Here is a 24,623-nt window from a genome sequence, read left to right on the forward strand (position 1 = left end):
GAAAGAAAAATCTAAGAAATTCCATAAATTAGAACAAAATATTTAAGAAGTAGTGAAAATAGCAGATCTACACGCTCACAACGTGGCGCGAAGTTCTGGTCGCGTGGGTGAATATGTAATTTCTGTTTTGTGTCACGGGCTGAACAGTTCTCTGTCCTATGCGGTGAGCCAACTCGGAGGCTTAGTGGACTCTTACCTCGGGAGGAACATGGCTGCTATACGGCCGTGCACACGGTGCTGACGGTGAACTCTGTCTCGTTGGCCATGATGTCCGTGGGCTGGATGCTGCGGTCGTACATGGGGTTCTCGAACGTGGCCCGTCCGTTGGTGTTCTCGTGGCCCACGTAGCCGTTGAATGGGACTTTGGGTCTTCTTCTGAGATGGCAAAAAGACAAGAAAATGTTAACATTTCCATTACACCATACACTTCGTTATTCATTTATTTTATTGGATTTACTATATTGGATATAGTTGAGCTGATATGAAAAGTCTTAATAAATACAACCGAGTAGTATTAAGAATGACTTACATATTAAGAATTATGAATCACAATACATAAAAAGAAACATGACTGAGGAGGAGCGAATTCTGGGCATGAATCAAATTATCTGGTGTGCAGATCCTTTACGCTGTTAGAATACCGTTAATGCACCGTTAATGGCTTACCTGTGTTTGTAGAGGTACAGTGCGAAGCCGGCGATGATCATAGCTATGAAAGGCACTAGGATGGCTGCCGCCACTGAGCTACTGTTGGAGGCGAAGTTATACCCGGGGCTGTCTCTGCTGGGGTCTAGGCTCTCTAGAGGAGAGACACAGAAGGCAGCAGTCAGAAACTGGTCCAAATGAACACTGATGTTTGACATCACAACAGCGCTACACGAACCAACATGAACTCATTTACCGCAATGACTGTTTTGCCCAGAAACTGCGAGTCAGGAAGTGAAAAACCGCTATATGTAACATGTCCTGCAAATGTTATTTGATTCACCCAAAACATACATTTCGTAGCCGAGGATCATATCGTTTGGAGAAATGAGCCGCAAATCAAGTTTGTTTTGGTCCAAAAAGCAGAGTCTGAGATATTACGATTCTAAAAACGGCATTCCCAGAGTAGAGTAGACAGCATAAGCCAGCAAATCATGACCATAACATCTTTGATTGAATACCCTTTGTTTATTTTCATTTTTTTTTGTTTTATGGTCATGGCTCGATTGACTTGATTATAGGCTTAAAATAATAGATTTTTGTAAATCTCTATGGGAAAATCGCAGATTTTTCAGAAAAGCACGGTCACTGCTATGCTCAATAGCAGGGACATGCAGAGAGTGTTAGACGGGCAGGGCCTGAAATCCAGTAAGAGGGCACTTTTGGACAAAAATAGCGAAAATAGCAGATCTACAAGCTCACAACGTGTCACACCGTGACATGTTGTGAGCTTGTACTTTTTGTAGATCAGCTATTTTCGGGGCGCAACCCAGCACTCTTTAGCTAGTGGAGAGATGCGGTGTACGACATGGATTTCTAAACAAATTAGTTCAGCGCAAAATACTGTGTTCACGTTCAGGAGACTTCGGGAAAAAAAGCAATTCTCCAGAATGCTGCTTTCCGGCATGGCATGGAAAGGAGTGTGGCATTTGCATTTCTTCCACTATAGTAAACGCTGCATTCGTGGTCTGGAGAGGGCAGTTGTTTTACAGACGGGTAAAAGGGCAGGGGCTGAAGCCCCCTTTGATGTCTATGTGTACACGTCCCTGCTCTATAGGGATCATATGCATGGCTGACAGTACAGTGCAACACAAAGCGACCTCAGTAATCAAGGAATGTACCACCATGACACCCTTGGATGCCGCTGGTTGCTGTGGGTGGTTTGGTCAAATCCATGGCTCAGGAAACACTGGAGTATATACGTGCAAAGGAACCAAAAGACTGAGTAAAATAGCAACCTTTGATGGTTCACAGAAAGGATGCACCAACAAAGGTTCATGAGGCATGCCAGCAACATTCCGTGTTCTGAGACATCTCTCTCTCTCTCTCTCTCTCTCTCTCTCTACAGAGAGCAAGGGAGATAGTACACCATGTACCTTTTGAATCACGAATAAAAGAAAACTGTGGAGACAGTGTGTTTGTCACACACACACACACACACACACACACACACACACACTAGAGAAAACTAAGATGACATTTTTCCTAATTCAGGACACATCAAATTATATTAGAATTGCTTTGAATAATGGACATGAAGACCCTGCAGGCAGCTATGTTTCAGATTTACTTCCAATGGAGGCGTGCGTGCCTGTGGTGGGTCTGCACTGCAGCAACCATGGGGAGAGTGACTGACGAGCCCACCTGTTCACTGGAGAACGCCAAGAAAAACTCCAACAAAGTCCAAGTGACAAACAATAAGGAATTCAATTAGCGGGTTCTGCAGTGGCGGCCAATCAGCCCCCTGCCGAGTGAATGCGTTTGTGCAAACATTCGCAGCTGTGTGAGCCCCATAATACATGTACAGGCACACCACACACACACACGCACACGCGCACGCACGCACACGCGCACGCACACGCACACACACACACACACACACACACACACACACACACACACACACACACACACACACACACACACACACACACACACACACACTACAAGACTATGCACATATATGCTTTTGGGAAAGAAAAATAAATAAAAAATACACACCTACATTGGATTACACTGCGCAAATTGAATAGGACCGTTTCCAAGACACACATAAACACACTCGCTCACGGGTGTCATCGCACCCACCACCCACGCACACGCACATGCACAAAACACACATGGATGCCGTGGCACCAGCCCCCAATCGTCTACATTAATAAAGAACTGTTTGTTCACTCTGTGTGCAGTGGGAAGCTGGGGTCATCAATATGTCCGTACACAGACAAAATGTGTCCGTGGCAAAGACTTGGTCTTGTCTTTGGCAAATGTTATGTTTTCTGTTTTACACACAACTGTAACTTTCCTATTTTGATCAATTAATGAATGCCAAGTCTCCAGGTTTTCTTCAGAATACAGTGTGACTTATTTACTATGAGACTATGGCATATTAGGAGTTCAACTAGTACTAGTGGTTCTCAAATGTTTTATTTGCAAGGACCCGTGAACATGCTTTAAGGTTGGATTAAGGTTAACATGCTTTAAGGTTGGATTAAGGTTAACATGCGTTAAGGTTGGCGAACATGCGTTAAGCTTGGCGAACATGCGCTGCTCCGTGCTTGCGGTTATGGTTAGGTTAGGGTTTGAGGTAGGTTGTCGTTGTCGGACTATTGACTGGTCGGAAATTAGTACTGCACCCGCATGAACATCATCATGTAGCCTTGAGAATGAGGCTATATAAGTGGGTCAATGTAGCAGTGTTTGGGAAACACTGCTTTAGGTAACTGCAAGTAAAGTCGAGCACTAGCAAAAAAAACACATTCACGTTGAAACTAATCTGAGTACCCTTTCAGTTAAAAAAAGCAGAATCTGTCTTGAGAGATATTATTATTTCCAAAAGAATTACTCAATAGGCCTATGCAGTTTACCAGCCCAGCCACCAGAACAGAATAGAACAGCATTGTCACAATTTCAACTCTAACCGGATCAAACAATTTTGATAATAATATGAATAACTTTGCCAATGCCAGAGGTGATTTTAACCATTTTAACTACTACCAATACAACTTTGTTCAATGGGGTTCCCTAGGTCCAAGGTCTAGGTCATAATCTTTGCAGACAAATTTTCAATCTAAAAGCTCACAACTTGTTGCATTGTGAGTTTGATAGATAGGCTATTCCACTGGCATTGAGAGGCTGGCTATTTCAATGAATGTTCTCTCCAGAATAGGGGAACGGTTCATGTGGTTAGAGTTCTCCTTCTGACTTATACAAGGCTTGGCACCATTTTATATACAGTATGTGACCTTATTAAACCGTACATCACTATATGTCCTCTAGGCTCTCAAGGTGAAGTCTATCTATTCTGAGCGTCTCTCTGTTCCATAGAAACGCAGCTGGGAGATGATGGGCCTTTGGAATGTTCTTCACAGGACCGTAATACCGCAAGGCATCTCTTTTTACTAATACGGTTCATCTTACTTTGGCTCGCTCGATCAAACTGTATTTATTACGCTAATGAGTATTGTATTATTTTATTCCATGTATGTGCATCCATGTTAATATGTCTATGTGGTCACAACATTGTGCGTGCGTGCATGTGTGCACATGTGTGTACACCAGCCTCTGTATATGTCTTTGTTGCTTCCTTAATTGTTATTCACTAGCTGCTGCTAGGTATTGTCTTGTGCCAGTTGCTTCATTCCGTACTGACAGCCGATTGGGCTGTTGTGAGAAGCTTAATTAGTGTGCGAACTGAGAAAGAACAAATCCTCCACGACAGACTCTCTGTACTTCAAGCGAGCAGTAAATAGCGCTTCACAACAAACCATATAGCATGGTTATGTATCTTTATGTATTACCTGTCAAAGGAAAAAAGGGAGAGAGGGGGCTGCACAGAGTTCGCCACTGAGCCTTGTTCAACTCACCCAGCCTCTGGAGACCGAACTGACCGAAGCCTTTTCCTCGTACGAAGCCTTGGTAGACGAAGGAGCTTGACGAAGGGAGGTAGGACACCTGGGGGGGGAGGAGGAGGAGGAGGAGGAGGAGGTGTGGAGAGGACAGGTACACAGCATCAGTGTCAGTCTCTGTGCTTTCAAAAAAAGTCAAAGTGTCAGCCGCTGCCATGTCACAGGAAAAAGGAAATATAACATCACAGTGGTTGAGAGGAGCTCTGGACGGATGGCATTTCATTTGACACTCAACGCTTCTCTGCGAGCGAGCACTGGCGTGAACAAGGCCAAGGAAAGTCGCAGTCCGGGGCCGCGCACGCACACTACAAAAAGCGTGCGGGAGGAATACTTGAATTTGCATGCAAGTCGAGTTAATGCGTTATTGCGTTATTTGTGATGAGCTGCGACCAGCTATTGGTTCGCCTGGAGGTGAGCATGATGTGAGTTACAGTAGGATGTACTACAGTACAGACCATATTACATTAAATAAATACAAATTAACTGTTACAAAGTCCGTAATATATTTGAATAGATCCATGGTAAAGGGTTGTTAGGTGTCGTGTGTCCTCCCAGCCAATGATGTCATTGGAACAGTCATAGTTGTGCATTGTGGCCGCGGTCTGGAGTGACAGACAGACCAATCAACAGAGTGGCTTATTAAAGATCAACAACAATGCGTTTTATATCGATGCTACCAGACAGAAACCTTGTATCTTCACATTTAATTTAAAGTTTTTTCCAAAAGCCCTATTTTATACTTTGTTATATGACAAAAGCATAAAAAATACCACATCAAAAAGCTCATTGTGACTTGTACCGACATTGTTGCTATTTCTGAAAACTGTTTCTCCTATAATGACATGCCCAAAATAGCAATGTCAGGTTGAAAGTGGTTAAGTCTGTCTGTGGGTTTTATGAATATTTAACAATGAAAAGTAGGAGCTAGTAAGAGCTTGTGACCAAATAATAACTATAATGGATCCATTGGACCAAAGGTTATGTATTATTATATATTAAATAATAACTATAATGGACCAAAGGTTATTGTTTCCGACTTTTCTTGAAAAGTGACGGTTTCGCACATCCTAGGTTCAATGATAATTCTACCACAGGTCGTTTCGAGGAAGCAATCTGATTGGTTGAAACAGCCTTCTAGCCGTGGGTTAAACCAGCACTGTTCACCACCTAATCAAAACAAAGAATTCAGCTGCTCTGTTCTCCCAGAGCGCTAGCAAACTCGGTGGCTAGGCTAGCTAGTTTCTTGGGAAGGTTGTGGTCGTAGTGACTACATCTGTCATTAAAAATATACATTCTTTCAGCGATTTTAATAGTTTTAAGGATAACTGTGGTAGAATTGCAATATTACACTCGAGGGTGTGGGTTAACGTGATTATTGCCACTTCAGTGATGCTTGCGGAACTCGACTCCGTCTCGTTCCTGACCGCATCACTGTCGTGGCAATAATCACGTTAACCCACACCCTCTCGTGTAATATTGCTTAATTATGTAAACACCTACAGTGTGAAAAGACAAGGACACACACACATAGACCCACACGGAGACCCGCACGCACGCGCACACACACACACACACACACACACACACACACACACACACACACACACACACACACACACACACACACACACACACACACACACACACACACACACACACACACACACACACACACACACACACACACACACACACACACACACACACGCAGAGTGACCTGTGTCATTACAATTCTAGCTGGAGTGTGCTGCACTGGAGGTGCACTAGGTGGGAGAGTGTAATATGGAACAGGGGAAGCGAAGGCGGCCTGTCGAGCCCTGATTACCAAGCAATGATTTAACTGACATTTTAATTAAAGAGAAAACTCTTGGTGGGCCCTACATCTCCCCAGAGTGACAGGGTTAGTGTGGGTGTGTGTGGCCCTGCATATTTCTCAATTTGCTACTTCATTTGCGCACGGTACACACACACACACACACACACACACACACACACACACACACACGGCTCACGGTGAGAATGCTGAACATGTATGTGTATTACTGTGTGGATGCTCACGTGCATGCGTGTATACCTATATGTGCCCTTCCCTCGGGTCCTTTACTGAGTGAGTGGTGACTCCAGCACTTTCACTTACATGTCCGTCGAGGGCCCAGTTGTCTATCTTGAACTTGTTGACAAAGATCTCCACAGGGCCTCTGATCTGGTGCACCTGGAGCAGCAGCTGGGCCTCCTCTCTCTTATAGGTACCTGAAGGCACAGAGAACGCTGGGTGAGTTCATCAGCCCACTGAGGACAGTGAGGAGAACATCGTTGCTGTCGGGAGGAAACCACCTAACTCATAGGCGGCGGGTGCGTTTTACCTTTGGGTAGGCTATAGAATTGCGTTGGGGGGGGGACTCTCGCCGCAGATTTATTTATTTCCCAGATGGTCTAAAAATGAGTTATTTAGCATACTTTTACCAATGAATTAGCCTATACACAGACAACAACTTTTGGACGTCTTTTTCTCAAGTCTCGAGTCAGTCAGTGTAGATTACCCGGCGGTGTTGCTGCCCCTCCGGGAGTTGCGGCTCATGGCTCTTCACAGACGGCACAGAGACAGCAGTCACTCCGCTGAACGTGTCAGTGTTGCTGCAGTGGTGTGAATTGTGAACCGTGCGGGCACTGAGTTCTGACAGCCGACTCACAGCTTCTTCTTCTGAATTAGGCTACTTTATCTTTGCCTTGAAAAATACATTTTGTATTGTGTTTAGTGTTGTTTTATTGTGTGTTTATTGTGTGTGTTTTATTTGGATTGATGAGAGACTTACTTTTAAACACCATGTAGAGGTCCTTGCTGGTAAATTGCAACAGAAAATTGGCTTTTTGTATAGAAATAAAGCCAGTCATTAGCAGAACAAGGGTAGTTGAGGCAGTGTTCCTGTCTGTCTTAGATTATTACATAATCTATAGACTATGTTTATCAATCATCAATTTGATTTATTACGGGTGATAGCTATATGATACTCATATCACCACTGTATCTTATATACCAAGGTTGGATGGTCCTCCCTGACAGAGAGACGACAACTGCATTGGCACCTGTTCTTGTATAAAGCCATGCTTGGAGTCGGAGATTGTCCTAAATACATCTCATCATTTCTGAAATGGGACTCAGCAGTCTAGAGCAGTGGTTCTCAAACATTTATCATCATATTAATGATACGTAAATATGTAAATCTTTCCCCCTGAAAATAACTGTTATGCTTGCCGCTTAACCACTTAAACCTGCATACCTATTCATCAAAAATAGACGATCTAAAAGCTCACAACTCTTGCAGATGGGCTATTTTTGGTGAAGAGACTGGTGTACTGTGTAGACTGACTAAGAATGCACCAAGTACAGTGCAACTGTCCGTTTAACCAGTGACATTGATACATTCCAAATATTATACCCAAATGATGAAGTATTCTGAGACACCCCTGGACTTGCGTCAAGGCACCCACTTTGAGAAACCCTGGTCTAGAACAGCATCTGTCTTTTTGTCTGTCTGTCCCCCACATGTTGCCCAAATGTGGAGAATTCTACCCAAATATTGAGATGACTGATGTCATGTGCGACTCTGTTGGGGCATGCAGCTAATCTGGCAAAGATCTACTTCACAAATATTTTATCGTTTGTGTGGATTTAAAAAGTCCTTGATACGCTGCGAGCGCCATACATGGATATATGGATATAAAAGGGACACAGGCAGAGAGATACAGAGATCACCATTATATGGGCATAAAAGGGACACAGGCAGAGACAGTCGGGAATGACGCAAGTCACCGACCGGTGGTGCTGGGTTGGCGATGGGAGCAAACAGCTCATAATGACGACCAGGAACGCAACAGAAGGAATGCGGGAAGATTGCAGCCTTGCAGGGTGAGCTTAAATACCCCGCCCAAATGGTCAGCTGATTGCCACAACAGCGTATGACATGTGGGACTTGCCAGAACTAACTCCGCAAGCTATACGTATCATTTTTGAGTGGTGCAACCACTCCAAGGAACAGCAATGTCCCTATGGCACTATGTTACTATGTTTAGAGTACCAGTAGGGGCAAAAGTGGAGCTGTTGTGCCAGAAACAGAGAGAGAGAGATAGTGTTGCACTGTTACCTGCTAATTACAGAGAGAGAGAGAGAGAGAGAGAGAGAGAGAGAGAGAGAGAGAGAGAGAGAGAGAGAGGCAGGGGGAGAGGGGAGTTGCACCACTAAGTTCACACAGGTGTGATTTTTTGTTAACTTGTAGATGGTTGTACTATTATGTAACTTGAAGAATAGCTATAAACAATGCTTGAAACAAATATTGTGACACTGATATTGTGATGTGAAAATATCCTGATATCGTGATACTGCTTGTAAAGATATGGTGATATAATATGTTTCCATATCGCCCACCCCTAGGTGGATCATAAAGGGATTAGGTAGTTAAACGAGCTGAAGAACACAACCACCCCGGCCCGTACGGACCTGCCAGTTTGAGCTCCACGCCACTGTGGTCGATAAGCGTCCCGTTGACTCGGTTGCTGAAGGGCTCGAAGGCATTGATGCTAAGCATGGCTGGCTGCTTCTTCCCCAGGTACTCGTAAGAGCCCCTCCACAGAGAGTTCTTGGCAAACACACCGCCTGGGACTAAGAGATGGATGGAGGGGGGGGGGGGGGGGGGGAGAGAGAGAGAGAGGAGGGGGGGGGGGGGGGGGGAGGCAGCGGGGAAGACAAGGGAGGTATGTGTAAAATACAAACACTTGTATTCCTTCCAAGAATAGAAATAAACTTCAAGAATCTTCACTGTCAGTAAAATGCAGACAAAAGGGAAATGCAGACCATAATAAGTTGTGTTTTCTTTTCTTTTTGTACCTCTTAGTGTGGTGGGAGGTTCCTGCACAGTCCCCACGGGGCTGAGACCACTTGGACGGGTGTCAGCTGAACAGCACAAAAAAAAGACAAAAATAGACCTTAAGTCAGATAAAATATAACAGTCTGGGTTATCTCTGAAGTGCTGTAAATACTGTATGTGCCTCGAGGGGGCGGGGGGGATTATGGTGGTGAATGGGGAGGGGATCATAGGGAGAGGTAGTAGGCAAGTAGAGGAATGAAACATAAATGCAAACACTTTCCAAGAATAGAAAGAAACTTCAAAAATGTGCACCGTCAGAGATGGTGCTCATAATTTCTCCAGCCATGTTGCATAAAATGTCATATAAGGTTTTGAATGCAAGCACACTGTATTTGCATACGTCGATCTGTACATGTAGACACACAGCACACAGGCACAAATAACGACCGCTGACACACACAAGCATGTATTATAGTGAATGGCATTTTTATAGCGCTTTTCCAAGTAAAGTGCTCAAAGCACTTTACAATGGTCCATTCATTCATGCATTGGAAGGTGAATCGGCGAACAGTCGATGCCAGCGTCCTCACTTCCCACATTCACACACTAATGGTGGCGAGCTCACACACCGACTGGTTGATTGGAGGCAATGTGGGGTGCAGAGTCTTGCCCAAGGACACTTCGACTTGTAGACATTGGGCGGGTATATGCGTGCACGCATACACACGCATGCACGTGCACAATGTTTTATCAGCTGTCAGGACTTTGCGCTGCTCCTCAAGTGCTGTTAGTACCCTATACATCTGTGCTAGTAAGGCCAGCATTCTCTCCAGCCTCAGAATATCCATCAGGCGCGCACACACACACACACACACACACACACACACACACACACACACACACACACACACACACACACACACACACACACACACACACACACACACACACACACACACACACACACACAGACACACACACACACACACACACACACACACACACACACACACACACGTTGCCCCCCCCCCCCCTCCTCTAGAATAGCCCTTCCCCTCTTTAAGCTATTAGCGTTCATCTACCGCAGATAATTGTGCATCTACCACTCTATTCCTCCTATATGTATTTAGAGACGCAGCACCCCGGGGCAACTTAATGGCAGTCTATTTATCTGATAGACCTTGTTAACACTGCCCGGACATTTATAAGAGGTGCTTTCTCGCTAACCTAATCAATGGGACACATTGGCCTAATCAGGTTCTGGGGGCCCTTGTTAATGTTTCATACGCTTGTGCGTGCGAGCATGTGCATGTGTATGTGTGTGTGTGTGTGTGTGTGCGTGTATGTGTGAGCGTGCACGGGCACACACACACGCAAATGAGTGTGTCCATGCCGCGCAAATGCCCCGCTATACCTCGGGTCGCTGGCCCGGAAACGGACGATCTACAAGCTCACAAAGCGGTGCACTTGCGCGAGCTTGTGAGCTTGTAGATCGGCTATTTTTCGGCGCACGACACAGACGCTCGACTAAGCATAACGCGGGCCTAATTGTGTGATGGATGGCCGTCCCGTTCTGGCGTGTGTCGGAGGATGAGCAAAGTGTTAACACAGCCATTCATCAACATTAGCCCAATCCCCCTATCTCTAAACATTAGCCAGCACTCTCCAGCCAACAATACAAAACCCAGTGGTTTGAATAAACATTGCTAATGAAAATCGCACATTATAATGTGATGAAGCACCTAGAATGGGTTAGGGTGCTTGGCTGGAAATGAGAATTGGAATTTACGCTCACTTATACTCTTGACTTCCGCCTAAAAATAATACTAATTAAAAAAAAAAGTTAAGTATGAACATTCATTCTGTGTGCGTGTGTGTGTTATGTATGTGTGTGTGTGTGTGTGTGTGTGTGTGTGTGTGTGTGTGTGTGTGTGTGTGTGTGTGTGTGTGTGTGTGTGTGTGTGTGTGTGTGCGTGCTCAGCTTTTAGTTTAGAATTCTATGTGGCAACAGAGCTGGGATGAGCCACCAGCTGTTCGCATTAGTTGCATAATAAAAAGATATTGTCGAAAACTAAAGCGCATCTGTGTGCTTCTGCATTTTTAACTTTTTAACAGTATATTGTATTACATGGCTCTTAACCCAGGGACTGCAGATGCAAATGCGTTCCAGTGCATTGCCAAGTCTGGTCCAACACATTCTGTTGTGTATATGACTCATGTTAAATAAATAACCTAAACACATTATTTAAATTAAATATGCGTTGAAAAGTGGTGCAAGTACTGTAGGCTACTTAAGTACAATTATGAGGCATTTATTTCTTTACTGGAGTATTTCCAGTACTTTTACCTCTACTCCTATGCACAACCTATACACACATTATTACAAAACATAGTCTACATCAACCACTTCAACCCTATATACATTTAATATATATATTTCGGCCATTTGAAAATAGCAGATCTACAGGCTCGCATGTGAACTTGTAGATCTGCTATTTTCATAAGATTTTAAACATTTGAAAACGTGTGAAATGGGACATTCTGCATAATGAGTACTTTCTACTTTGGGTAATTTAATTACTGATACCAATTACCAATACTTCTGTACTTTCGTACTTTTGTATTCCCGGACTTTTACAGTATTTCTACAGTGCAGTATTGATACTTGATACTAGTAAAGACATTGTGTTTGTTTTCCTACCACTGGCGTTGAAACGCTAACTGTTTGAAGAAGCTACCCGTAACTAGCGTGGCTTTCTCCTTAATTCATTCATAACCTGAGCGTTGAGGAACAGAACTGCCAAATATGATAGGATTGTATAGTCACATTATCTCATTATAATACTGCGTATATAAAGCATTTGCTTATCTGCGTAGACACCAGAAACACACATTCAAACCACTCCCGACCACGTGGCTTACCCGCACAGAGCGGAGGCTTCCCCGTCCAGCTCCCGTCCGACCTGCAGGTCCTGTGCTCGGAGCCGCCCGCCAGGTAGAAGCCCGGCTGGCAGGTGTAGATCAGGGTGTAGCCCAGGGACGGCAGCTCGATGGCACTCACATCCGCCTGGACCGGCAGCTCCGGCTGGCTGCAGTGGTGGGCTGGACGGAGAGATAGGTAGAGAGATGGACCTTTATTGATCCAGGTCGTCAGAGACAGCACAGCAGTGAAAGTTACAGGGCAAAGGATGGATGGATGGATGGATAGATGGAGACAAAAGGACACGATGCAGAGATGGTGCTAAGTTGGGATGGATAAAATAATTATGTATGTAGACAGGTTTTGTGTGTGTGTGTGTGTGTGTGTGTGTGTGTGTGTGTGTGTGTGTGTGTGCGTGTGTGTGCGTGCGTGCGCGTGCGTGTGCGTGTGCGTGTGCGTGTGCGTGTGTGTGTGTGTGTGTGTGTGTGTGTGTGTGTGCGTGTGTGTGTGTATGTGTGTGTGTGTGTGTGTGTGTGTGTGTGTGTGTGTGTGTGTACTGACCGATGCACTCTGGTTGGAAGCCGCTCCAGGTGAGGTTGGGCAGGCAGGTGCGCGAGATGGAACCCTGCAGCAAATAACCCTTCCGACAGTTGAAGAACACAATGCTGCTGATCTGGAGGGTTAAAACACACACACACACACACACACACACACACACACACACACAGTTACAACTAAAGAGAGACAAGTTGGTTACTTCACATTTCACATGTCATACACACATAATAATTGATAATGGTTTGCTTAACCTCAGATGCGAAGAGTGTTTTATTTTCCATTACTGTAGATAGAATGGTGTTAAGATAGATGCTACGTGGGTGTGATCTTCACCTGGTATCCTAGCTACTGTACTAGCTTCTGTTCTTCTTTGCACTGTATATTTATACATCACATGTCCATGATTGATGTACCCTGTTGTTTATCATGCCATTTGCGCTGATCTTTGGTGTCACTCTGGATAAGAGTGTCTGCTATAATGATAAGACACTCTGGATAAGAGTGTCTGCTATAATGCCTACATTATAAATTATTATATAAATTGCATATGCGATGCATGTACAGTACATGGCCTAGTTATCAAATCGGCCTTAGTCATCATGCAGTACTACAGTAGTATACATGACATCATCATGATGTACCACAGTAGTATACATGACATCATCATGCTGTACCACAGTATCGTCATCATGCAGTACCACAGTATCGTCATCATGCAGTACCACAGTATCGTCATCATGATGTACCACAGTAGTATACATGACATCATCATGCAGTACCACAGTAGTATACATGACATCATCATGCTGTACTACAGTAGTATACATGACATCATCATGATGTACCACAGTAGTATACATGACATCATCATGCTGTACCACAGTATCGTCATCATGCAGTACCACAGTATCGTCATCATGCAGTACCACAGTATCGTCATCATGCTGTACCACAGTATCGTCATCATGCAGTACCACAGTATCGTCATCATGCAGTACCACAGTATCGTCATCATGCTGTACCACAGTATCGTCATCATGCTGTACCACAGTATCGTCATCATGCAGTACCACAGTATCGTCATCATGCAGTACCACAGTATCGTCATCATGCTGTACCACAGTATCGTCATCATGCAGTACCACAGTATCGTCATCATGCTGTACCACAGTATCGTCATCATGCAGTACCACAGTATCGTCATCATGCAGTACCACAGTATCGTCATCATGCAGTACCACAGTATCGTCATCATGCAGTACCACAGTATCGTCATCATGCTGTACCACAGTATCGTCATCATGCTGTACCACAGTATCGTCATCATGCAGTACCACAGTATCGTCATCATGCTGTACCACAGTATCGTCATCATGCAGTACCACAGTATCGTCATCATGCACATGGCATTTTAGAGTGTCAGTTTTTGTGTGTGTAACATTTTGGATCCCACCTAAACGTGTTACATGGATTCGGATTTGAATGAGAGCGGAGCAGATGTGCCGCATTAGCACAGGATGTTCTTTTTGCGAACGGGGGCTTACTGATATGATTTTGTCAACTAAGTATGCTTGCACAGTAACCAATCTGTTGCCTATAAATGAAACCCAGGGAAAATGACTTGCGTCCAGAAGCAGGATAAGTTTAGGGGTTTTCAAAGTTCTAATACGTCATCAAGTCAGCACAGCACGGTGCTATGGAAACTCCCCCACAAGATGTATGGCCACGATTCATTCATTGCCTGTAATAGACTTAATTACACGGTAAAATCCTGTTGTGTTTGTTTAGCCGCGAGAGAGAGTACAAAATGTGTTCACAAATGGGTAGTGAAGTGTGTTCTGTTATTCTCACCTGGAAGCCCTGACTGGTGTTCTGACTCCCAAACAGGGGACTGCCAGGGTCACTGCAGGTGGTGTGACTCGGGTCTGGAACAACAAAACCGTGTTAATTTGCAACACGATCTTATCATGTGAACTGTTTAGAATTTTTGAATGGACACACACACACACACACACACACACACACACACACACACACACACACACACACACACACACACACACACACACACACACACACACACACACACACACACACACACACACACACACACACACACACACACACACACACACACACACACACACACACACACACACACACACACACACACACACACACACTTAATATTTAGTCAGGCCTGGGGCTGCATAGTGTGAAGGTCATACATTTACAAATGCTGGCTACACTGTGCATACACATACTGTATGCGAGTAAGCACGCGCGCACTCTCCCGCACGCACACAAACACCGAACAGGCGAATAAAACACACAAAACCACACCCCCAAGGACACAGACACACACACACACACACATAGAGCAACACACACCCACATAGACACATAAATCCCACAAAGTGATTCATTAGTAAGCCCGTCGGTGATGTGAGGTGGCTAGTCTGTATCCTTGCTCCGTGCAGCTTACAACACAATGACAAGCTCTCAGGCCGTATCACTCCACAGTCACACAAACCCTCTTAATCAATTACCAAAGTCTGCAGCCAAGGATGTTCCATTACATATCACCCCACCAGTCCACATTATGTTGATCCATTAGACGAGGTACAATTACAACTTATGTAAGCTGTTGTACCTTTAGTGCTCAGTGCATGTCCACTAATATCCTAAGCGACGTTGGGCTTGTTTTTCTGCATAGTTGCTTGTAAATATTGGTAGTTGCGGCTTGCGTTTTTTTGGGGGGATTCTTTCTAAAGTGTAGTTATCTCATCTGTCACACCCCTGTGGTTCACTCACCATTCTCAACGCTGCATGCCTTCTAAGTGTGTAATGTGTGCATCTATCCACTACCTACCTACAGTATACTTCATTCAAATGTCTTATCATTATTGGTTTCTTTTGCACTCGCTTAATGCTCTGTGGGCCCTATTTTGCGTGTCTTTAGTACCAGGCAGACAGACAGACATACTGTATGTAGACAGATGCTAGGTTTGTTTACCTGGTATCTTATAGTTTTGATGTACAGATAGTTTTTTTTAATAACAGCCTTTATTGCTTTATACTGATGCTAGGTTATTGGTTAACCTGTGATCCTATAGTTTACTGAGGCACTACACTGTCTCTCTGCATTTTATTATGTTTACCTTGCTTGCAAGTCGCTCTGGAGTCTGGATAAAGAGCATCTAAATGTCTAAATTGGAAATTGTATATAGGGTTTAAGTGATTCATGCCTAGTTTATGGCATAAAGCACTTTAAATTGCCTCGTTGCTGAAATGTCCTATAGAAATAAACTTGCCTTGCCTTGTATTACAATGCGGTCACTTAAATCAGGGGCTTACACTGCATTCTCTGGCGGGTCCTTTCCATACCGGAGAGTTAATATAGCTTTCATCAGTGCCTCTCTCGGGGCAGCAAACTATCTGAGAGGCCAATTTGAGAACACTCAACATTCCCCGTGAAAAAGTCAGCATTCGTAAGGGGAAATCAAAGTCATGAGCAACAACATCAACGGAGTAATCTCAAATAAATAACACGCAACTTATCTTTTCACCACTTTAACCAATAATGTATCCTTTTAGCTATTGAAAAATAGCAGATAATAAGCTCGTATCTGCTAAGATCTGATATTTTTTGAATATATATTCTTTCCCTGGAAGTAACAAAATATTTTCAGATGGAGGTTGACGGCCGAAAACACATAATTTTGGGGGTCCTCATCATGAAAAGGTTTGAGCACTACTGATAATGGGGTTTTTTCAGAAAAGAAGACGACATTTTGTAGAATCCATGGTCTCGGGTCTTAACCCATTCAGGATTATGTTACAGTATACTTCAGCTTTTGAGAAATAGCATATCTACAAGCTCGTAGCGCGACACCGAGTGCCGCTCTACGAGCTTGTAGATCTTCTGTTTTTGAAAAATCGTGAAAATGTGGTGCAAATCTTTGAATATATATTCTTTCAGAGCGAACGTTTTAACTAAAATCTTTGCTTCTGGGGGGGTCCCTGGAACAACATATTTTCAGATGAGGTCGGCGGCCAATTACATATAAATCTGGGGCTCCTTGACATGCAATAGTTTGAGCACCGCTCTGACATAGAAACATAGGTTTTTCCAGACAACTGTCAGATTTAGAAGACATTTTTTGTAGAATCTGGTCTCAGGTCTAAATGGTAAATTTATATAGCGCCTTTATCCAAGGCGCTTTACATAGATTGTACATCAATTCACTCATTCACATACACCGATGGCGGCTGGAAACCATGCAAGGCACCAACCTGCACATCAGAAACAATTAGGGGTTCAGAGTCTTGCTCAAGGACACTTCGACACTAAGTAAGGTCCCCACACACCGAGCGCGTTTTTCGGATTTCGAGCGGCGTTTCTCCATCGGTTTTCCAAAAAACGCGGCCGGTGTGCAACAGCCCGGGATCGAACAGGCAACCTTGCGGTTACCATCCAGGATCCAGCCACTCTACCCCTGAGCCACTGCCGCCCCGTGGCTCAGGGGTAGAGTGGCTGGATGGTAACCGTGAATGGGTCAACGGGATAAAGGAGCTCACCTATGCAGGAGGGCTGCGTGCCGCTCCAGCTGCCGTCGTACTGGCAGTACCTCCGGGACGAGCCCACCAGAACCAGAGGAGGGGAGCAGGAGAAGGACACCGACGAGAGGTACGTGAAGCCTCGGTCCTCCCGCCGGCCCGCCGCCGGGATGCCCGGGTCCCCGCAGAACACGGCTGCACAGAGGGGACGAGAGAGAGGGAGAGAGACAGAGAGAGAGAGAGAGAGAGAGAGAGAGAGAGAGAGAGAGAGAGAGAGAGAGAGAGAGAGTTGAAATTATTTTAATAATCTCAAATTTAAAGGGATTTAAAGGGATACTTGGGTGATTTCCTAGTGTAGTACTCAGTCTTATGTGAACACCCCAGACAGTTTTTAAGTTGCTCAATTCAGTATTTAGATATTTGATATTCATTTTAGCTGCCCCGCCCCCTTCCTATACAAACCCATTATAACTTCAAACTCGGTGGAGACTAAAGAATACAAAATTATATTCAAAATAAATGAAAACAGTGAATGAAAAACAAATATCAAATATCTAAATACTGAATCAAGCAACTTAAAAACGGTCTGGGATGTTCATATAAGCCTGAGTAGACGATGAAATGACCAAAAGTTTTTTTTAAAGTGAAAGTGAAATATCCTTTAAATGTGTCTGATGGTCACTGTAATGTTCATATCACTGATAATACATCCAACTCAATCTAAGTAAAAACATCCTTGCAAACTGGTGCGTTTTTCCGGAACAATCAGCAGGGAAAACGTCTCAAAATATCCACAAAAAAGCAACAGTCTGCAGGGACCTTTAACCTTGTTGGATTTCATATTTTGCTAAATCCAGGCGACAAAATTTCAGTGTTAGCAAAACAAACATCAATGCCACATGCCTCGCATTGAGCATTGGACATCGGCTACCATTTCAAAATGTTTCAAAAATGTATAATAAAAAAGGAACGTCCGTTTTGAAAGTACTTAAGGTTTCCACCCGACAGCGACGACATGCATTATACATGAACCACCGTTTATTATTAATCAAGGACTGAAATGAATAATAAGTCAATTGCACTCACGGAAGCACTGGGGCTTCTCTCCGCTCCAGTTGCCCGGGCCCTGGCAGGTGAGGACCGTGGGAAGGGAGAGCTGGTAGCCTTGGTTGCAGGAGTAGCTGATGCTGGAGCCCCAGGTGAAGTCGGTGCCCACCACCTGCCCGTTAGGGATGACGGGCGGAGACGTGCACACGATGGCTGGATGGGGGGACGCCGCAGAAACACAAACGCGTCGTATGTTACGGCAAGAGCTCGCATGACCTCGAGTCTCATTTGTACCACGTGGCGGTGTTCCGCGCCAAAAATAGCTCAATCTATAGCTCACACAAACGCATCACATTTTGTGACGCATTGTGAGCCTTTCGGCTATAAATATGGCATTGCTTTACCTTTGATCGGAAACGAAGAGAAGACCTACATTGGGTTGTTATTTAATTCAGCTGGGGGTGCTCTCTGCTTTGATTTCTCTCGAGCGGGTTACATAACGGTTACTTCAGAGCAGAATGTGGAAGCGGAGTGAAATTATAATTATTCAGAATGCCGTGGCGGCCTTAAAAGGAACACAATGAACTGGTGTTCCTTCCTCCCTCCGTCGCTGTACTTCCAGGAGTATAATCAGAGTAATGCTCTCCATGGCGTTGTGTTAAACACTTTACCTGCCAGGATTCATTCATTAATTCACCTCGTATGGCCAGGATTCCCCCCCAGTTCAACCCTTATTTTGAAGAGCCAAAACACTCGACTGGATGCTAGAAATGTTACTACTGTGTGTGTTGTCACATCCACTTCCGGTCTTGCGATCCGTGACAAGAAAGCCTCATCGCGAGGATCACAGCGTCGGCTATGAGACCGTGGAATAAACCTAGTTTTGACAATGCCATGGGACAAGGGATTGGAGATGAATGCGATTGAAAGAAACAGATCAGAGTGGGCGCGCGGGCGCAGGAGAAATTCAAGATGCCGCGCCCCAGTGTTGTTGACAACAGCAGCCCAATGCTAATGTAAATAGTATCACGACCTGATCGATCATAATCGATATAAAACAGTGGTTTTCAACCATTGGTCCTTGAGGGGGTTCCAAGTGGTCCCCAGCTAAATGATGAGTTGGTAACCAAATGGACCCTTATAGATCTTTAACTCGAGAGTGGAAAATGAAACCAAATTAACCCTTATGGGTCCATTTGGTTTCATTGTACACTCTCAAGAGTTAAATTATTGTTAAACATCTGCATCACTTACAAGAAGTCTGCACAATTAGAGAATGTAGAGAAAAGGGGGGAAAAAGTTTTGGGTCTGAGAGGCTAAATGTCATCAAATGGTGGTCCACAGCTCAAATGCCCAATAAATAATGGGCCTTGATATGAAAAGGGTGAAAACTTGATGACATCGTATTGACTGATTTGACACCGATTTGAAAATAAAATGACTTATACCTTTACACTGGGGCTTGGTGCCGTTCCAGGTGCGGTCCTTGGTGCAGGTGAGCGTGGAGGCGCGGTCGGCGTCCATGGTGAAGCCCGGCGTGCACTGGTAGCTGACGCTGTTGTTGTACGTGAAGTCACTCCCCAACCTCACGCCGTTGGCAGGAACCCCCGGGTCGCCGCAGTTTATCACTGCAGAGAGACGGACAGGTGGAGAGGAATGAGGTCAGAGTTAGTTAGTCGTGTGTTTTGCATGTGCGTGCGTGCATGCAAGTGTGAGAGAGAGAGAGTTGGGGGAGAGAGAATCAAAGCAAAGTAAACAGAAAGGGCTGAGCTCTCATTTAGACATTAAGTGTGTGTGTGGGGGGGGGGGGGGGGACGACGACACAATAGACGGATGCAGATGAAAAGACGACGGATGGTACAAATCACTCCCTGAATGAAATGCCCCAATTAAATCTGCCATCGTTGACACGGTTTGCTAGCGCATCATGTCTGAGCCACATTATTTGATGATTTAATTTGCTTAGCTTTTGATTGTATTTGTTAAGGCGGTAAATCAATATGCATGCACTTAGGGTGGAATACAAAAGAGTAAACAAAATACTTAACCCATTAAATCAAAATGAATTCTTCTAAATCCTAACCGTTTTCTGAAAAACTGTCAGTGGTTCTCAAACTATTTCATGTCAAGGACCCCAAAAATTATATGTAATTGGCCGCCGACCCCCATTTGAAAATATGTTGTTCCAGAGACCCCCCAGAAGCAAAGATTTTAGGTAAAAATGTTTGCTGTGAACAAATATATTATTCAAAGATTTGCACACATTTTCACAATTTTCAAAAATAGCAGATTACAAGCTCGTAGCACGGCACTCTATGCGGTGCTGTGAACTTGTAGACCTGCTATTTCTTCAACAGCTAAAGTTTAAAATAATGGTTAAAGTGGTTACAAGCTATAAGACACAGATGCGTCCTCATGGTGTAAATGGCTTAAAACCATCTAAAGCTGCGTGATCCCTGCTTCCTAGCAACCCACCAACACTTCAATTACTTCGGCGCTACTGTTACTCGCGGCCCTTTAGGTCCGCTCAGTGGTGTCTCATGGGGCTCAAGTTCGGTAGAGACGGCGCCCCTCTGTCATTGTCTATGGGGAGGATTTCAGTGTCATGCTGTATGTACGTTTCTGGGGGTTTTGCAATTCCATGCTATTTCACTGTGTCTGCGTGAGACCGGGTACATTTGGAGACAGGTTTGCTTTGTTGAAAAGAGAGAGAAGAAGGAGTGCATCTGTTTGGCCAGAGTGGAAATCTCCAACAAGGTGGTAGAATAAACTGGAGACCAAGGAACTGTTGTAGAAAAGTGAAACGCTACTGCATTTGCAAGAATTAACATGCTTCGTTCTTTGACTACACTATGGAGTTTTTTTAATAAGCAAAATCAAGTCTCACGGCACAGGAGTCTAAGCCCAGTATCAAGTCCTGATTTTGGCAACATGCTCTAAGTCTGGGGAGAGTATACTCTAAGGGTCCTATCCTATGTTGGGGAAACAGAGAACCAGCATGAAGCACAGTCCACAGAACGCCTGATGGGGTGTGGTGATGGATTCTTTTAAAGCCTAGCCCACAGCTGTTGTTTTTGTATACGATAATGTGTGAGGGTTTAGGGTTATGATGTCACTAAAGTGGTGTTATTTCGATTGGGCCTTTTGACTCAAAGGCTTTCAGCTTTCAGGAAGAATCTAAAAAAACCACAGGGAAAACATTTTTGAATACTATAACCCACACCCACACCTGGGGGTCTATTAGAGTAATGTTAACTCCATAGACACTGACTGTATACAAAACAGAAAAAAGTTTAAGAAAAAAATCACTGCACTCCATCTTTAACATGAACAAATTCATACAAAGTGAAAGCATTGACAGATAAGTGCGTTCCTCTCTACAGACGTGGAGACGATGCTTCAAACAGGAGGGCAGCAGACGGTGAAAACACTAGTTCTGGATGACTTCAAAATTGCAGCACACTGCTGACATGCAAACAACACCCCCCCTAATGCATCCTCCTCCTTGTGGGCACATGGCAATTAAGTCCCTAAAATACCCAACACACGCACAGGGGGAAAACATGCACTGCAGTGCCCTGGGCATTTTTATATTTGTGTCTCTCTCACGCCAATGTGTCTACTCCAAAATGTAACGACTCAACAACAAACAAGAATAACTTGAGTCTCGATAATGGCAACTCTGGGCTGTGATTCCCAATATAGCCTGACCGAACGGAACGGCGAACGTGCAAATTCCTTTAAGGTCAACTCCCCGAGGTTTGGAGTTTTGGGGAAGGCTTGTTGTTGTTGATGAGGCATGTCCTTTACTTATGGGTCTCCTATTCACACCAAGCTATTTTATCTTCCCATTGCTCACTTTCCCTCTGGCATTGCAAAATGTCCAGCCTACATGAGAACGTGCGCAGGTGTGCACGCACGCACGCACACACATATGCTGCACGCACGCAGACACGCAGACACACAGACACACAGACTCACAGACTCACAGACACACAGTCACACACACAGGCAGCTCTTCCTAGGTGACTCAGCAACAACAACACAGCCTGAATCGCCATCTTCAGCAATAGGACTCAGATCGTGGGCAGGACAGGACATGTACAATGAAGGAGCTTGCAAGTAGTGCCTGACAACGAAGGTTCCGGAGTCGACTAGTTTTAGACGACTAAATATAAGATGTTGGTCGACTTGAGGTCCCTGCACACTGCTGTGTTTTTTTTATATTTTGCAGTGCGTCCACTCTGCAAGGACCTTAAATGTATTGTAGAAAATGTATTTTGGCGGGCCTTGATGGTGTCATAATGGCTCATTTTACACTTCTACAAGCTGACAACGTTGTGAGGTTGTAGCTCTGATATTTTCAGCAAGTGTAAAATGACTTGCATCTTTTACTTTCATGTTGCCCACTAGTCCCTTCCTAATATTTTAGTCTAGTTTATATATTTTGTTGATTAAATTGTCCACATATTTAGTCTTGGTTTTAGTCAGCATAGCTTAGTTTTCATTCAGGTTAGTTTTCGTCATTGAAAGCAGGTAGTCGACAATACATTTTTCGCGAAATCAACACTGCTAAAAAGTGCAAGCTTCAATAAAGCAAACAATAAGCCACAAGAGGTCTCAGGTTACCGGGTATTTTATAATGGCTGAGAGGCGTATTGAGACACGACACGTATAGCGGAGTGTTACCGGGTATTTCATAATGGCTGAGAGGCGTAGTGAGGCGTAGTGAGACGCGTATAGCTCAGAGAAATACGCTAGATGGCTCACCCGCGCTGCTGGAGAGTGACGTGGCGGCCATCTTACTTCAGGGCAGCATAACATTCTGTATATGGGGCATGCACTTTTTAAATAAACTTGCTTTTATATGTTGTTCATATAAAAATAATCTGCAGCCTAGGACCCTCTAACCCAGCGGTTCCCAAACCTCATTCTCTCTTTCTTGTCAGCTGATTTCTTGTCTGATCTACAACATCTTGGGTATTATCCGCTGACACCATGTGCCACCAAGTGTAACTCAGGCTTTTACTATCTTTCAATTTCATCCATAAGGAAACTGGGTCTCTTTGAGCCAGCATGGCTGCACATGACCTCTATTTGCTACAGGGTCTCATGGCTGTCTGCCGCGGCAGCTGTGTGCCCATTGTGTGATAATGATGAAGGGCTGTCAGTCAGGCCTGCGCTCCCAGCACAGGCCCTGGCATGACTCACTCACCTAATACTGAAGAAAACACCACAACCTGCACCTTCTCTCTCTCTCTCTCTCTCTCTCTCTCTCTCTCTCTCTCTCTCCATTTTCTTTGCTAACCGAAAATAATTATCCATTAGCACACTGCGAGAAACCTTTTCTTATGAGGGTCCTCCCAAGCCTTTTTCCTATTCACAAGCAATCCCCAAATGTAATCAGCTTTGATAGTTGTGTGAGAGACAGAGGGAGAGCAAGTGCAACAGGCAGGCACTTCACGAGCATACAGTAGTCTTATTTCTTTATAGTCTATGGAAAGCACTCATTTCTGGAGTGAATTTCATGAATGATAAGACAGACGTCCTTTTATTCATGATGGTGGATTTAGTGAGTTTTTCTGCCCAAATGATTTGATACGTTGGGATGAACTCGCACAAGCCAGTCAATAGTTGCCACTATAGCCTAAGAGTTAGACTCTCGTAGATGTATTTTATCGATTCTGACATTTTCAATCTACGAGAGTCTAAGTGTCCGTTCCCCTGAGGGGGTGCCTCCGCAGAGCTCTGAACATGTACAAATGCAAAACATAAGGTGCTTACCCTGATGCCCGAAATGTTAGAGAGGCCTATGCAGTGCGTTTGCAATGTATTAGTGTGTAGTTTTCAAAAGAAGAGTTTTAGCCCCGCAAGTGGCCAATTGTGTTGGAAGTTCCCAATGGCGGCAGTGAGCAGGCGCTTCCGGAAACACGCCCCACGTAAACAGGAAGTAATCGGGGAGGGGGGAAATGGCGTTCGGCCATTCGACTAAAACACTTCTTTATTGAAAACTAGAGACTAATACATTGCAAACAAACTGCAAACTAGGCCTCTCGAATATCC

General features: G+C 44.4%; 1 protein-coding gene across 1 annotated transcript in view; it reads right to left on the reverse strand.

Moving 5' to 3' along the window:
- Window positions 1-215: 215 nt before the first annotated feature.
- The window catches only part of csmd2 (CUB and Sushi multiple domains 2), a gene marked incomplete at both ends in the record, with an annotated part of 362,644 nt that continues 338,236 nt past the window's right edge, over window positions 216-24,623 (reverse strand). Inside the window, 12 exons of the mRNA XM_080787142.1 lie at window positions 216-375; window positions 667-799; window positions 4,572-4,659; window positions 6,751-6,863; window positions 9,109-9,270; window positions 9,496-9,561; window positions 12,398-12,577; window positions 12,957-13,068; window positions 14,805-14,878; window positions 17,535-17,708; window positions 18,600-18,773; window positions 20,009-20,188. Of these exons, the coding sequence (XP_080643268.1) occupies window positions 216-375; window positions 667-799; window positions 4,572-4,659; window positions 6,751-6,863; window positions 9,109-9,270; window positions 9,496-9,561; window positions 12,398-12,577; window positions 12,957-13,068; window positions 14,805-14,878; window positions 17,535-17,708; window positions 18,600-18,773; window positions 20,009-20,188 (1,616 nt within the window). The remainder of the gene's footprint in view (window positions 376-666; window positions 800-4,571; window positions 4,660-6,750; window positions 6,864-9,108; window positions 9,271-9,495; window positions 9,562-12,397; window positions 12,578-12,956; window positions 13,069-14,804; window positions 14,879-17,534; window positions 17,709-18,599; window positions 18,774-20,008; window positions 20,189-24,623) is intronic.

This window comes from Protomyctophum bolini, assembly GCF_963924005.1.
Source record: "Protomyctophum bolini genome assembly, chromosome: 17".
NCBI lineage: Eukaryota > Metazoa > Chordata > Actinopteri > Myctophiformes > Myctophidae > Protomyctophum > Protomyctophum bolini.